Source organism: Notothenia rossii, assembly GCF_949606895.1.
Source record: "Notothenia rossii genome assembly, chromosome: 9".
Taxonomy (NCBI): domain Eukaryota; kingdom Metazoa; phylum Chordata; class Actinopteri; order Perciformes; family Nototheniidae; genus Notothenia; species Notothenia rossii.
In genome coordinates this window covers 22,018,032-22,035,742 of record NC_136907.1, presented here as the reverse complement: position 1 = coordinate 22,035,742, position 17,711 = coordinate 22,018,032, and the positions used below count along the sequence as shown (strand labels likewise).

The following is a 17,711-nucleotide window of genomic DNA, read 5'->3' as shown; positions in this document are numbered from 1 at the left end:
GTGAAGACACTTCACTGAGCTTGAGATAAATTCAAAGATGACTATCAATAAGTATTAAGATAAACAAATTCACACACTTCTTTTACCACTGTCCTTACAGCACAGCAAGTTTGTTTTTTTCTTCCCATGCAGGCGCATCACACTCGGGTCCCATGCATCTGCAGCACCGTATCAGGTGCTCCATCATTCGCTGCCGGGCTTCAGGGGGCGGAGTCTCCGGCACCGGGTCACACCCCCTGCACTACAGCGCTCGGTCCTTAGAAAAAACACCAAGGAGCGCACAGCCCGTCCGTCACTGCATACTGCTACACAAATATGACCCCGAGAAGAGTGAATCTTGCGCTTCAACACTTAGGACAACACACCGAATAATTCCAACAGAAATCACAGAACACCTCCGAGTCTCAACTACTCAATTTCTCTGTCTCTTGATCCCCCTTCTCTCTGCGCTGGATCTTTCGAGCCAAGAAATGTGTGTGGAGAGCGATGGATGCGAGATTGAAGGCTGCAGCACTTTGGATGAGGTGCGCACGCTGTCCGGCAGCATGAGCCCCGTGCTGAAATCCAACCCGGACCTCCACCCGTGCAAGCCGGGGCACAAATTCCGAGCCGCGCTGCTCAAATGCCACTCACCGGCTGCTGCCGCCGGGATCCTCACTTTTGGGAACGTCCTTAATTACATGGATAGATACACCGTAGTGGGTAAGAGATCTGACTTCTTCCTTTCTATTAGAGCATCATTTATTTATCTTAAGCACACCAGGGCTGCTTTCTGTATTCCATAGAGTGATACATGCGCGTAATTGCCCGTGAGCGGTGTTATGGAGCACACCTCAGCTGAGACGGGCAGAACAAAAGAGGCTTTGCCCAAGCGCAGTGGACAATCAGCTAAAAAGCAGAAGCCTGCAAGGTGTTTCCACTGTGTACTGTGGTTTAAATTAATAACATGTCTAAGATATCCCTCAAGAAAAGGCTGTACACTGATATTTTTTTACCCAGGGCTATAGATAATTGTAGATCCATCAATTAAGGCGACCAACTCTCCACTTTGTGTGTATTTGTGATATTGCTATGGGCTCGTCTGTCAGTTTCAGCGACTGCAGAATGAGAGATAGAGTGTATCAGCGTGAAGAATCAGTCATTAGTTTCTCGCCGTTTCTGGGAGTGATTTATTCCAGGAACATCTAATCGCCTGTATTTTTGTGTGGCTGGCAGTGTGTGAGATGTGTGTGTGTGTGTGTGTGTGTGTGTGTGTGTGTGTGTGTGTGTGTGTGTGTGTGTGTGTGTGTGTGTGTGTGTGTGTGTGTGTGTGTGTGTGTGTGTGGTGCTGTGATGGGGCCATGTGGTGTGCATCCCCCTCAAGTGCCTGGATTTCCTCACTATAGCTGAGATCCAGAGCATCATTTATTCAAACTGAACACTGTGTACAGAGGGACATTTAAGCTTGGCATGTGTTACAATGAGAAAAGAGATTTGTTTTAGCCTAATTATGGAATCGATTAATTGATAAACAATCATAGATGTTAAAAAGACCACCAAGAGTAGAGCTCAGTGAGATAAAGCAGATTGTTCAGAGTGAGAGATATTTTATTTTGTTTAAATATTGTAAGAAATAGCCCTGTATAATCTAATTGTTTAGATGTTTGAGTAGTCCCACAGCTCACAAATGAATCTGATTTTAGTTAATTATTATGGATATAAGAGAGAATTGTATTAGCTTTTGTTATCTACTCTGCACATTAAAGGGTGTTACATTAGTCCTTATCCTCAAAATCCAACATTTGGTGATTGGATTTTGTAAGGCTAGTTATCAAGGCTTGGACATCGGACTGTGGAAATGAATGGGTTAAAATTATTGCTGCAGCAGGGAGAATGGAGGGAAGCATGGGGAGAGCATGCTATTCTATACAAAGAAACACCTTCCTGGTTAAAGTACATTAATAGATTGATAATCTCAATGACCTTTGGACATTTGCTTCCAAATCTTGCATTTTTCTACTCCTCCCAATTTATTTACTGCAATGACTGCAATTATCTGACATCAAGTTATCTAAAATTAGATGGAAAATGTGTAATTTCACTCTGTAGCCTGTGGCAGGGAGAAGGAGTGGCCCATTAAAACGGAACAATGCGTACACTTAAGTACCCACATGCTCATCATCCTAAGGGCATGGTGAAGAGGAAAGCTACACACCCTCGGGCTCCTGAATGATCATGGAAGCCTTTAGCTGCTCAACCTACAGTCAAGAATGTGATGATGGGTCATATCTAATCTTAGTATCTTTTAGCAGCACTCAGGCTCTGCTCATCCTCATCATGGATGCGTCAGTCTCCCTCCACACTAACCATTTGTACTACTTACACCTCCTCATGCTTTGATCAGAGGAAACCCCTCAATAAGGGCTCAAACACAACTCCTCCGTTCCCTATATCTGGACCTTGCTGTGCTTTGGTAGGATGATGATTGACTGAGAGATGAGGAGAAAGTGGAGAAAGGGAAGTGGATGCGTAGGATGGGGTTAGGAAAGGGAGGGTGGTTGCAGCAGCCCGGGCTAAACCTCTTGGAGGAGGCTGTGCTCGGTGCATGTGGCTCATATGGGATCCCCATCTTTTCCTAATCCTGCTATCGGAACGCTAACGGACTGTTTTGCATTATGCATTGGCAGCTTCTGAGTCAGACTCTCACACAGAATGAGGACCGGCAACCATGTGCATCCAACAAAACTGATACTCCTCCTTCCTCTCTCCTCCTCCTGAGCTACATTGCAGTAGTAATTAGGTGGTGCGCCTGTGTTGGAGGCACAGTGTTCTTTTTCCATGTAGAGCTGCAAGGATTAATGGACTCATCGATTAGTTGATCAGAAGGAAAATAATCGACAACTATTTCTATTATCTGGTAATCAGGAAAGTACATTCTCAAGCTAAAATGTACGATTAATGTATTTTTCAGCCTCTCATTTATGGAGATTTCTTGCGTTTAATTGATTTATATCATATTAGGTGAATATTAGGGCTTTGGACTGACACATCAAGACATCACATTTGACTTTAAGGAACTGGGATTTAAAATGTTCACTAGTTTTTGACATTGGATTGAATGATTAATCAGCAAAACATTGATTTATCGGTATTGGAATTAAAGGGTTGTTTTATTTAAATGTGTCTTTTAGCTTAATGTTGTCTTTTCCTTAGTTCATTTTCCTTAGTGGGATTAAGTTTATATATATATCAAATGTTCCTTTCCACCTTGTGGGACTCCCACAAGCTTTCAGTCCCATCCTCCTTTTACTAATCACTTTGCTCTACGCTTCTCCAGCTCTGTTGTTCTCTTTCTTAAGCGGCAGGTACCCAAAGCGCATCCCGACTCATAGATCTTAATGTCAATTAGGCAGGCATCAGCACACACCCACAGAACACTCACACACATTTGGAAGAAGACGCTCCCCACCATTTCAAGAGGGGCTGAATGAGAGAGGGGAGGGGCCGGTGCTGCAGTGGCAGGCAGTCGGAGGGAAGTGGATGCAGAGTGCAGGGCTGAGCCCAAGCGATGCCGCCCCCCCCCCACAACCTTCCCCGACGTCAAAAGGTCTTTGTACCAGCAGCCATTACTGTAGTGTGTGTGGATCACTAAAGCATTGTCACAGGGACAGAGGGTGACCATTCCAGACACCGGGGCTATTCTGCTCCACAACAATGATGGGAAAATTGCACCCACCAATGCACAGCAGCAGTGTCAAAAGACTTGGATCTTTCTGTTAATCCCCGGTGTCAGAGGTGAAGCCACACACACACGCACATAAAAAAACACCACCTACAATACACTTTATGATTCCAACACTTGACTTCTCCAAGCCGATGGTGTGAACCACAACAAAAAGTCACAATGTCACTAATTCTGAGTCTGGGAATTACATGTACCTATAATAAGCAAATCACAGTAATACACTTCCACTTTTCCATTCCTTAAATTGTTCTTTCCACTCCTTTTAAAACTCATTTTGAATATCTGTTTGTATCTGTTTGTAATGTGTTGTGGAAATGAGACAGTGATCTGTTTTTTGTTATGGGCCACATCCAAGTGTGAGAATGCCCAATTTAAGGGCTTCTGAAAAGAAGAGAAAAACTCAAAGTTGGATTTTAGGCTCAGCTGTTCAGCCGGTAGGTCAGACTCAGACCTGACCTGCAGTGCTCCTTCAGAAGCATGTGCTCGTTTTTACGACTGTCTGTGAAGCAGACGAGACAGAAATGGGGAGCGTCTGGAACATTTCAGGTTGTCCTAAAGAGGTCTGTCAACCCCTTCTGATCACTGTGTTTGAAAATAGAAGCAGGCAGGGAATTAAGATGGAGATCAAACATGATTGGAGTGGAGGTGGATGAGTTACGATGCTCCGGTCGGGTCACTGGTGTGTGGCCTTTGGAAGAAAACACCAGACACTTCTTTTCCATTTGCTTTTCAGAGTGCTCTGAGATTTAGAGGGCCACAATTTAATTTAATTTCAGGTGGCTCTGAAACATTAAATCCCGGTGCTGGTCTCTGCAGCCCCACAGCAGACAGTCCAAGCTCCTCGACAGCTTATCATAAAGAGGGGATTAAGCCTTTTTTCCGAGAATATGAGGATATGTGAGGCAGACACTGGGCACTTAAATGTATTTGCCTGCTAAGTACCCTGATGTGTGTCAACTCTAGCCACCCCCCTGTGTGCACCCAGAGGCACCCCCTTCTTAGCCAGCAATGGGGCATGTTGGGGGGTACTGACTGCAGCCTAATCTGTGGTGTGCAGAAATGTTGAGGAGCTGCAGATTAGCGGGTCTTCCCGATACCTTAATCTGAGTCGTCTCAGTCAAGCTGTCATTCCAGAAATACCCAAAAATGGGGTTGCATCCCATTGGACAAGTGCAGGACCCTTGCATGTGAACTATTGGCATCTTGCTTACAGACACAGATGACCATGTGGTGATAATCCTCTTAAGGCAAGCTCTGTCGCACTGTAAAGAAGATGTAGTAATCTATCCAGTCTGACAGGCTATGCAGATTAATTCCTGATAGCTTTGTCCAGTTCCTTTGTGGCTACTAATTATCACTGTCCACCATTCCTCTGTATTCACAGTGTAAATGATGCACATTTTTCTGCTTTCTACATATTTTCCTGTCTGTTGTCACAACACAAAGTGCTCTTTCTTGAGTGGAAGTCATCAAAGTTGAAGAAAGTGCAACACTTTCAGTTCCGCAGAGGCTATAGGAAATAACAGAAGTGAAGACACTAATCTCTGTGTCAGTTAGAGAGATTTGGGGCTAAAACAAATTCTACTCAAATTCAAGAGTAGAAAATAGTGTTTCTGCATGACAATCCCAAGTGTAGAATATCTCGCTGACAGTTTTTTGAGCTGCTGGTAGAAACATGTCAGTGCAGATCTTCTCAGTAACATGAAGTGTTGCTGCAGAATATGTCAGGATTAGACATACAGAAGTGTCTCCTGACTACCAAACTATGTCAGAGGCTGTGTGGGCAACGCTCAAGTTACTCAAGTCTTCACACTTTTGCCTATTTCACCCTCTCTTGTTTTTGTAGCGTTCACATTAAAGGACTCAAAACAACGGCACAGACATTAAAAAGATGGTAGGCCCTCTAGTAATTTACTTTATAGGGCTGCTGCGTGTTTTTTTACCGTTTGATGTTGAGCTGTTTCGAATTAGACCCTGTACAGTATGAGATGTCTCTTCGAATGACATTACCACTTCAGCACTAATTAAGTACAGAATACCTCAACATCCTTTAAAACTGCTGTTGACAGCAAATTATTGATACTATTCAACAGATGTTAAATAGAGTCATTGCAATTACATGATATCCTACCGAGTGGACTTTTCCAGACTGGTTCCCCACAGAGGTCTCGCTAATCTCTTTATGTCTATATCCTGCCGTGCCATTCCCACTGCTGTGAGAAAACAGTCTGTGTGTTCTTTAGGCTCCGATTTAGCCGACGTCTGTAATAGTAACCAGTGGAATTAGACGAGGTTTCTTCCTCTGCCAGTGTAGGCTCTTTCATGTGGCTACTCCAGATTTTACAATCGAGCAGACACACTTCCCTCGTAGCAGCGTTCACCCCTGTGACCCCCCCGGTATGAGCGCACCGCTTCATGACTCTGCTGATGGTCACTTTGATGCGACTTTTTGACTCTTCCCTTCCGTACAGCTGTTATTTTGGCATTGCCCCAACCTTGCATCCGACATCTCTCTTCACATTTACGAGGCTATTACATGTGTTGCATTCTAAGAGGATATTTATACACGCTGTTGCCAATGCTGTAACACAGAGGTTTAAGTTGAAGGGAGCGACATGAGGTAAGGATACTGCGTGAGAGGAAAGGGACAGGTGCATCCCATTGTACTAAAAACAACGGGAAGCAAGTCATTGTAGTTTGGCCCATTGATTTAGCTTGCTTACCAACATGGTCAGCAGTTCTAGGTCTACAGGATCAGCGACACAGCATCATGCAGGAAGAAAGGCACTCTAAAAACCTTAGTGCTTGATTGCTTCAATTGGCATTCAACAGTCTCCTTCTTTGAGGCCCCATTTACACGGGAAAGCAAACGAAACGCAAACGAACCAAATTTGAAATCAAAAAAGTCTTCCGTTCACACGGATACGGCTCAATAAACGTGTCCCTTCACACGAGACCGTTCGACCCGCTGGAAACGCTGTAGTACATATGCCGGGCCTGTAAGTAGCGCTGTACTTCCGCCACAAAATACACCGAAAGCAGCGAAGAAGACCCCCGAGCATGATTGCCATGGTTGCCTGGTTGCCCTTCTGTTTATTCTCCGCGGTGGATTTAGCAACATGTAGTTCATGTAGTTCTCCATGTCCACTTGTTGCTGATGGTTGTGGTAGAGGAGCTGTAGATGTTGCACTAACATCTGTAGCATGGTCAGTAGCTACTGACAGTAGCTACTGACCATGCTCCAGCAGTGAGCAGCAGAGGTGGGGAGAGGCGGGGCTATGGCTTCATCGTTATCAGGAAAATGATCGTATAGGACGTAGACACAGAGCCGTTTGGCCCCACAGAGCGTTCCGTCCGCAGATCTATCCACCTTGGGACCCATTATCGTTTTAGGGGTCCGTTTCTGCGTTTCCGTTAAGGCCTCGTCTGAACGAACGGGCTATACGAAAGAGAAAAGTAGTGGATACAACCCGTTTTGTTCCCATGTAAACAGCACCTGAGTCATAACAAGCTAGAAAACTGCTCTAGGCCACCGTGTGATTGACAGGTCACTACCACAGAATTGTCTGTTCAGGGTTCAGATTAGTGTTTGGTTGCACTTTATTAACCCTAACCCTAACCATGGTTCCAAAAACCAAGATGGCGACGGCCAAAATTCCAAACTCAAGACTCTAAAATGATAGTCCACTATGGGTAACACATCAATTTAGAACAGAGCCACACATCAAGTTTTTGACAAAATCCATCATCATCAAGAATCTGAGTGGCTCTTTCAACATACAGAGCCTTTTTCTTATCCTTTACCCTCTTATCTGTTTTTTTATCTTTCAACTTCCAGTAGCTTGACGAGTCAACTTGTAAAAGAAGGTCGTGCTTGCTCAAGCTGCCTGTTGATCTTTGACATGTGAAGGTGATAATCACTGATCTCCCCTTTGTCATCATAGGAGCGTGTGGACATAAGGACGGGGCGTTAGTGTGTTCTTTGTGACAACCACCGACAAGTATATATAGGGATAACAGCCCTGAGATAAGAACAGTGTCATCTAACTTCCGTCCAACTTTGAAGACATGTTGAATTGATAGTGACATGAGTCACAAGCAGAAAGAGGGGGATTCTCCCAGTCTCCATTTAGCCATTCCCAAACACATTTGCCCCAATGTTAAAAGGCGCACCTCCCTTCCTGTCTGTTTATCTGAGAGTGTTTATCTGAAGAAAAGGGCTGATATTCCTCTCTCCAGCCAGAAGGCAACATTGCAGGAAGGAAGGAGTAATGATTTGGGATGTGTTAAGCACGTTGCTCATCCCTGTTTATAAATTGCGATTGGAAAAAATGTTGCTTTCCTCACCCCCAACATTCCATCTCTTTTGATAACCTCTAAAAATATTAAGGCCAATACTACAGCCAACATTTTTTTTGAGGTGAAAATATGAATAATTGTGTTCTTCAGTCAAAACATTTATCCCTAATTTTTAGGCAACACTGACTTTTCACTCCTCAGACTACACTGAGTGTTCTACAGCTACCCCAAATATTCCAATGACATTCAAATCCATTTCAACAATCACACACCAAAAGAGAGAAACCAATCTAAAATGTAACTTGGAGATAGGAAGCCTCCTCCAGAGCCAATGCTGCATTCACATGCTCCAGGTGGTTCAATTTCTACAGTTGGGAAGTCATTCTTCCGACTTTTTGTTTCAACAACACGTTGATATCTGATCACATCAATTCCACGATTTAGGAACAATGTTTTTCAGTATAATTCAACACATATTAACACATAAGTGCAGCACAATGTCTCGTTACAGAAAATAAAACTTAATTTGCCTGCAGGCAGAAAGATGACAAACCTAACCCTAACCCAAACTTGGAGACATAATCTCCTAAACATAAAAAAAAGACAAAGCTAACGGTCATATTCAAATGTTCCACTTAGCACTCTAGCTGAGACTGTATAGGGGTGAAGAAATGGAAATACAGTAGAAGACAACGCAATCCATTTCTCAACTTTGCAAAACACGCACACACAGACCCTGAATATTGATCAACAGAACAGCAGCTTGGAATTTGTTACAAGTGATGAAACCGTAATGTCCTGGGATACACTGAAATTGGATTTTTCTCTGACACATTAACAAGTTGTTCCTGCGAGGATTTGGAATCTAATATTGACCTGCAGCCTCAGTCACAGTCGGAGGTTGTGAAAGCAGAGCTGCAGCTAGCAGTGATATTAGCTCTCAGCTCCTGAGGCTCTCACAGCTGCTTGAATAATATTTGGAGTGCTTATTTACAGCAGCCCTATATTTGAGAAACCTTCCCTGCTGAGGATAAATGTAATCTTTCCAATGTGATTGAGTAAATAGTGGAGCCTGGCACTGGGATTATGTAATCTTTAATATCCACTGATGAGGTCCAAGATGAGGTCCTGTGTGCGTTCCCTCACATGTTTCATCAGCTCTTTTTATGATTTCATTTCAGGATATCTTTCATGATGTCAGAGCTAGATGAGATTGCAGCAGGATTTTCATTACTGTGTTTGGTGTATGCGTTACTATGTATGGGAAGAGCTTGGGGTTGAATGAGGGCGGTGAACTCTTTCAAATACCTTAGATCTTTGTGTTAATGCCCTGGGTCAGAGGTGGACACACACACACACGCACACACACGCACAGACCTTAGTGTGTCTTTCTTCTGTAAAAGGTTCACACTTAGGATTGAATTCCTATGAGAATGTGTCATTGGGTATGTGTTTCCAAGACGTCAGTGCTGTCCCAGGGAAAATACATATGTGCACTACACAGGTATTAAAGGTATGTTTTTTAAATGTAAAAACACCTATTATTTCCTCCTACCTAGTAGTAGTGCTATTTATCTGTACTGTAGCTATGTCATGATTTATATCACTCAAAATGAACCACACACCTTGTAGTGAGAAGTTTCATGTGGATACATTTTTGACAGAACTACACCGGCAACGAGTACATTTGTCAGAAAGTAAAATAGATACTGCATAAAACCAAAACCTCATAATTTGATAAACAGCCCTGAAGGTAAAAATGTGAATGTTAATGTTGTGCTGGCAGGAACACATCTTATCCAATCAGTCCAGCTTCTCATTCAATATCTAGCTAATATGGCACTGCACAGCTTGATCATCAGGCAAGCATACTTATGTATGCGTGTTTATTTTCTGCATTCGCTGTAGAAGAATTTGGTTATGACAGACTGCCAGGCTGAGTTTAGGTTGTTTGTTTCTGCATTGCAGTTGTACACCAGAATGTTTGGTTACGCCTCACTGCCCGGGAGGATTATTGCAGCGTTCTTTTGATACTCCTGCACCATAAATGTTTACTGGTCCATGTTTTAATTACATAAATCTGCAGGCAGCCTGTCAACACACCACTTCAAAAGTGTATATTGCATGTATTTATAACACTGGATATATAACATTCTACATTAAGCTAAGCCTGTTTCCAGTTGTGGTGGTGGTTCTGGAATAAAGTGAGACTGATGAACAAGACGTAGATGTTCAGTGATGCTTTAGGAGACCGGACCGCAGCATACTGCAGTAGCACCATTCAGGTTGTTGATGGAAGTATGTGGGCAGCGCACCAGTGTTAAGTGTCTTGTGCATTTTCCTTATTGTGGTATAATGACTGACTGCATAAGGCCCTTGGCTGTGTGCTGTAGGTATGTGTGCCATTCTTTAATGAAACACGCCTGGTATGTGGAAGAAGTCATAGAAGGCGAAAAAGGATACCTAGGTGTTTATTTCCCACGCTGAGTTGAATTCAAAGTCACGCATCACAATTAAAAAGTTCCAGAGTTTACTTTTGGCAATGAGGTTGCACACTTTTTCATCATGCAAAATGAGATCAGAAATCAAATTATGTTTTGTAATTATTCCCGAGGTCATCTTTTATAAGTTTGCGCAAAAATACATATTTGGGTTTCTCAGAGTGTTTGATGAAAAAGCAGAGGAAGTAATGAGATGCATATCTAATTCATGAGACAGTGAAAGATGAACCCCTCAGCCTTAACTAAACTGTCCTCCCTATAAACGAGATGAGATGGAGTTGGGAATTAGTTTTTTCCCATTATATGAAGAGACAGTGTGAGAGTGGCATTGGTTGGATTGCTTTTGAGCATCTATAGAGGTCACCTTGACAGGATGTCTGAATGAAAAATGCTTTTATGTGTCCGATTGTTCTTCCCTTGGGCTGTAGTGTGGATAGAGGACAAAGCCTGGAGATAGAAAACACATGTTTGACATTCAAATAGTTTTACCTTTGAACTCCCGGGAGGCATTGCAGCATTAAAGTAGCTATTGGGTTATTCTGCTGTATTTGAGTGGATAGGAGTTGCAGATATATGACATTACTCATGGTCCAAATGAAGAAGGTGGGGCTGATCTGGAGAATCATGATCGATGTGTGGGAGTAGAGACAAACTCATTCATGACAGATGTTATCACTATGCACACTAAAACTATAAATGGTTTCCTTATGCATAAGTCATACTGCCACATAATCCAGTCAAACAGCCTTGTCACAAAATGGAGGCTAAAATTAAGTCTTTTTTTTTCGTACTACTCTTCATCAAAAATTAAATATATCTCCAAATTCTAACTACATTTTATTCCCTATGTCATATTCAACGAAAAGCTTTTTTTTTTACAATATAATTTTTAATGGTGTGTGACAGGTGTATTTATTATTCATTCTTTTCCAGTTATAAACAATTTGACTAATTTTACCCAATACATTCCTGGATTTTTTTGTTGTCTTGAAGAATGGAAATGAAAATAATATGCTATACACATTAGGACCAGCTGGGCCATTATTGCTACTGAATTCTCAATTTTTTGGAGCCTAGGCACTGTGATTATTCACAGATGATAGCTTCACTGCGGCGGTTTGATGCTAAATTGAGCTGAAAAAATGTTCAGCTCTGTGGGATATACAGTCAGTTTGACAGCCTGTGGACATCTTATCGTTATACTTTATATCTCACACTGCCAGTGAAACAAGGAACATGAACAAGAGGAGTCAGGTGTCGAGCCTAGAGAACAAAAATATATTCTGTTCAAAGTGTATCTGTAAAGTATCAAATAAGTAACTGAATACACGTGCAGCATATTAGAGCATTCTGCTTTATCTTTGAGTAGTACACTTTGTCTAAATGAGCTTCATTAAAGATATAATATAAGAGATCTGGTCATGGCTGTTCGTACAGTTTGTGATGATTATGCAGCAAAATGTTTCAATGTGGATTCCCCCACATTCTCATAAATTATAAAAAGAAAAGAAAGGAAGAGAGGGACATGAAATCTCATTATAAACGCTACATAATGACATTAATCCTCCACACAGTTATGTAAAAATAGCACAGGGATTACCGACAGGATTTTTCAAATTCACATGTACTGACTCAAACACACACACACACACACACACACACACACACACACACACACACACACACACACACACACACACACACACACACACACACACACACACACACACACACACACACACACACACACACACACACACACACACACACACACACACACACACACACACACACACACACACACACACACACACACACACACACAGAGACACAGAGACACACTAATGTAGTGTATGTATTGACCACCATCTTTACATAACCCTACATGTCCAGCTGGTCAGTCTATGAGTGGTGGTTTCGCCACTTATCTTTTGACTGACATATCTCAACAAATATAGGAAACATTTTTTTTTACAAGAGGTATTTTTGGTCTCCGGGGGAAGAATCCTATCATGCTTTGGGTAACCCTGACTTACACATTTTGACTTATTCAATTAATTATCTTACATATATTTGATATATTGTCGCAAATTATGTTTGAGGCATTCATGATCCCAGGGGATGAACAAAATAAAATACAAAAATAACCTTTATGGCCCAGATTATGTCAAAATGTGACTTTATTCAACAATTAAACTAGAAATACCTATAAATGTTTTGTGTTGTTGCTCCACTAAGATGGAGGACATGGTAAACTGCTAAATATTAGCACGTTAGCATTGCCATTTTGAGCATTTTGACTTTGCTCAAAGCCATTGCTCAATGCCATTGTGGGTGGTACTTTTTTTTATGAATTGATTTAAATGGTCCAAATTGAATGGAAACCTTAAAGCATTTTCATTGCTTTGTGAAAGAGTCCATTTCACATCTTCTATCAAACGAAAGTAGACACCATTTGAGCCCTTCTCTGTTTCTTTCTCCGGTTAACGTGGCTCTTTTTCAAAATTCCACATAAATAACACTCCTCCTGGGTTCACATTCAAGGTTGAGTTCAACTGCTGTTCAGTATTCCTGGGAGACGCTGGTGTGAACGAGTGCAGCTCGCGGAGATCCCCTGGCAGTCAGACAGTCTCATCTCATCTCAAATACCTTTGCTTCGCCTCACTGCATCCCTCTCTTATACATCTAATGCATTATCTCATAACGAACATGTGGATGTATTATAGATGAGCTATAGGTTTAGTCTGCTCCCTCGATGCTTCACTATGCATCCTCTCCACAACCATCAAATATTTAGCACGTACTGGCTGGGACTAATGCACCGCGGCCCTTCAGCTGAATTCAAGCTTTTGATTAGTGAAAGAAAACTAGGTTGAAAACAAGCTCTATTAATCAAAGTGGTTAGGCTGGCAATCCTACAGGCCTTTAATTTGATATCGCCCCAGTTTGGCTGTCACACATTTTGAAGATTAGAGTGAAAGCTGTTCCAAATGTTACTGAAATAACAGCATATTCATCCTCACACTCAGGCAGGTGTTCTGATTTCAATTCATTTATCTTGGTGTGTTATAGTGGTATATTGGACTTTTGTGTCTTTTTGATGCACTTGCACTTTCACACCCACACATGGTCAGCAAAATCAAACAAAGAACAGGAGCTGAAACCAGTACTCAAGTTTTCACTTTCTAATTTTGTGTATCAGTGGTTTGTGGGTTTTGCAAACAATTCTTATGTCGACATGATCGGACGGGTTGTTACAGTTGAGAAGATGATCCAGGAAGTACATTCTGACAATCCTGTCACAAATATGTTTCTAATAAAAGCCAGCCTACGTAGGAAGTTGGGATGGTGTTGTTGGTGACGCTGTGTGAAAAAAAACGTAGTGATCACTCAGTTTTCAACGTTTGTAATTCAAATAACATAACTACGACACTTTAGTCAAATAATGGTGTTTTACTTAACCTAACCAATAAATATGATGTTACATTTTTTATTTGTGTGTCTTTTCAGTTTACAACATTAACCAGGTATGTCAAATTGCGATCGTAATCTTAGATAGTACATTTTCCCTTTAAATATGATTAAAAATGCAGTTCAGTCGTAAGGGAATAGGATTTATTTCGGGGTTATTCTACCAAACCAAGTTATAATGTTGAGTACATTTCCTCTCTTTACAGGGAATAGCTCTACTGAACAACTACTGATCAAAGGTAGTCTACATGACTCGACTGAAATTGATCTATAGTGTTTTTCACCGGTTGTACAGTTCAAGTTTTTGTTGGGCGAAGTAGAAAAGCAGCAGCCCTTGAACTCTCTTGCGCGCTCAAACTCTTGCTCATGTTGTTTTCTTGCGTGAGCTCTGAAGTCCCTCCTGTGCAGTTCTTCACAGTTTCCCAGACATTTGCAGTACGTTTCCTTTCTGTGTGGCAGGGAGAGGAAGTGGAATGGAAAAAGCACTCCCCCGCCCACTGCGGCCACATGGCAAGGGAGGAGAGCAGTCGGTCAGGAGCCCGCCGGCCACAGTCGGGCATATTTGTGGTCAACTTTCTCCTCTCTGCAGTCTGCAGCGCGGCCTGCCTCTGCACTCTGTTACTCCCTCCCTGAGCTCTTTCTCACTCTCTCTTGCACGCTCAAATCCCCCAAAAATTGGCCACGAGAACAACCCGAAAAGATGCACTTTCTCCTCACTCATTACCTCTTCTTCCTTTCCCAGACTATTTATAAGGATGGGGTTGACACATGAAAAGGGATCCCCCCTTAGCAGGAATGAAGGGGAAGGATTTAGCCACATCAGCAGAGCGGTTCACCGCTATCCGTCACTCTGGCAAGAATGAATGACTTCCATCTCATTGGCTCATTCTCACTCAAACACACACACAGTCATAACAGGGGAAAGGGGAACACACACACACGTATACTATATAAACAATGGAAACATATTATTTTCAAAACGGATCACGCAAAGACCCGATTGTATCCACCACCCATTTTTTCTCTGCTCCTCATGAGTCCTCTTCCCTACCTCTCTGTGTTTGTGTGTCTCTAACACTCACCGCTGTTAAATTGGACCGCTATTCTCTCCTTCCTCTTAGCCTAGTTTCTTAGAGCAGAAATAGAACCAAGGGGGGGGGCGGAGATCCACAAATCTCGGTTGGGGATTTGATATTAAATCCGTCCTCTTCGTGCCGACGGAAGTTCTGCGTGTGCATATCTGAGTGTGGCCATGTGTGTGTGTTATGGTGTATTTTTGAGCGTACGGTGGTCCCAGAGGAGTAATGCTGGCACTGTGCGTCACTGCACGAAAGCTGGCCTTGCAAAAACAGCATGCTGAATCCTCATTTAATGGATACAGCATCACGCCATCATGTTTTTATGACGTAAGGTAATTTAAGCTCCGAAAGTCTTAAAGATCCACCATACGTCATGTTTTATTTCTGTTTTTGTTTGCAGACATGATAAAAGACATACATATGTTTCTCCGGAGATACATTGATATAAATTGATTCACAAAACGCCTTCGTGAGCCGTCCACTGGTATAGCCTTATTTTGGAAAGGAGTGAAAGAAAAGTACTATTCATATTGAAGAATGATCATTCACCATTCATTGCTCTAAAAGCAGCGTTTGTGGCATGTAAACCAATTTGAGTGCTCTTCTTAAAAGCTACTCTGAAAAAAGTGGTCATAAAGGCGGACTTTATGAGAGGGTGGAATAAGTGTCAGCTACATGCTGAACCCCGACTCTGTGTCAACTCTCTGTGTTGAGTTTCACGAAGCAACTGTCTGCAGCCATATAGCGTGTACAGTTCAGCATCACATTCAATTCTGGAAAGGTCAAAGAATAAAACAACTTGAGTGATTCTGTAAGCCAATAGTCTTACAGGAAAGCTGTATAATCATAGTCAGAATTTTAAAGAAATGCCTTTCCGTCAGTGTTCATTATGTTTTCTTTAAGGTACACTGAGGGAGTGACCGTGTGTCAGAGGGAGTTGCCCGCTGTGACTATGCTCTGTGTCTGAGTGCTGTTACCATAAATGAAGATGGAAGTGGCTGTTGTTATTGTTGTGTGCTGTCAGGTAGATCCACATTCCTGGCGTGTTTCTTCATTCTGCGTCACGCTCAGGTGCACGCAGCCCCCACCGAGGCTCGAGACTTGAGAAACCCATTAACTTTGTTCAATTAACTCGTGTGCATCACTTTAGAACAGCCGTCTGGTAGGAGACCGTGATCAAAAACTGCCATGACAGAAAAAGGTTGATAGAGTTGGTTAAGGAACATGAGTCCTACATTTCATATAACGACAAAAATACATTCATTTTTAGAATTTCAACACTTTAAAACAATGCCTCTTTATGAAAACCTATATATTCATGTGTAAATAAAATTATAGCAGGATGTTTTTCAGAGTTAAAGATTCATTTGATGCCTTTACATTTTGGTACATTAAACCTTGAAAATAGCAGGGATTTGTCCGCATTGGACAAACATGTAGAAATTGCTCAATCTGGTAGAAAAAAAAGCACTTTAATTGAAAGCCTGGTAAAATATAAGGTGTTATTTTATGCCGTGATGACTGTAAGAAATAAATAGTGAGTCACAATTGTTAAATGGATCTGTCACGTTATATTTGCAATGTCATGTCAACCACAGTCATGTCACTTTAATTTGTTCTAGAGTCTTGCTATGGTGCTATTTTTTATATGTCTAGGGCAGTAACCTGTGTAATTCAGGAACATGTGAGCAGATGCTGCATTGTGGGCTGCAACTGCAATGAGGATGTCAAAGCAAAAAAAAGGCAGTTTGGAGATTTGGAACGCTGAGCTTCTTTGTGGTCTCTTGACCTTTATCTTGCACAGCATTGCCATGGCAACTAAACAGGGCGCTGCCATTCTAGGCCAGAGGTTGTGGTCCCTCATCGTCCGATACATCACTGAATCTCTGTCTCTTAATAAGTCACTATACAGTTACTGGCTGACTAAAAAGAAGAAAACAAAAGAAGAGACACCTTTGATTGCCAAGCATTAAAAGGCCTCATTGAGAGCAGAGATGATAGTTGGGATAGGCTGCTACACAAACACAGAGCTGCTGGCTCTCTGTAATCCCTTACAGATTAGCGCACTTCATTACACAGCTCATTGCACTTGAATCGAGTACAATAACACTGTTGCTACGATCTGATATCCAACACTTATTTCAAAGGGTACACACATTTGGTTGCTTGAATAGATCATGTATATCATAATAACCTCTAATATGGACTTATCATTTGTTTACTTTTGAATAAATCCTATCTTGTCAGAGTCATGCGTCAAACAGTGGCTTAAGTTTATCTACTCAGTTCCTACATAAGAAAATACAAAATGTTGCCAACTCTACCTTAATTAATTGTCTGGAGATTGTGTTAAGTGTAGACGGGTGTGGCTCAGACAAATGCCCACTCTGTCCAGGAGGGACGCTCCACCATCTGGTGCTGGAATCCCCCTCCCAGCAGGCTCTCTGTGTGTGTGTGTGTGTGTGTGTGTGTGTGTGTGTGTGTGTGTGTGTGTGTGTGTGTGTGTGTGTGTGTGTGTGTGTGTGTGTGTGTGTGTGTGTGTGTGTGTGTGTGTGTGTGTTTGTGTGTGTGTGTGTGTGTGTGTGTGTGTGTGTGTGTGTGAACTTCTTCTTGGCTAATTAGTAGTACAGCTGCAGT

The 17,711-nt window shown here is 42.1% G+C and overlaps 1 protein-coding gene across 2 annotated transcripts in view; it reads left to right on the top strand.

Annotated features, from left to right (window-relative positions):
* Nucleotides 1–273: 273 nt before the first annotated feature.
* The window catches only part of spns2 (SPNS lysolipid transporter 2, sphingosine-1-phosphate), a 70,723-nt gene continuing 53,285 nt past the window's right edge, over nt 274–17,711 (top strand). For both annotated transcript variants that reach the window (XM_079651570.1, XM_079651571.1), the window contains exon 1: nt 274–702. In XM_079651570.1, coding sequence (XP_079507696.1) covers nt 471–702 — 232 coding nt within the window. In that variant the 5' untranslated portion in view covers nt 274–470. The remainder of the gene's footprint in view (nt 703–17,711) is intronic.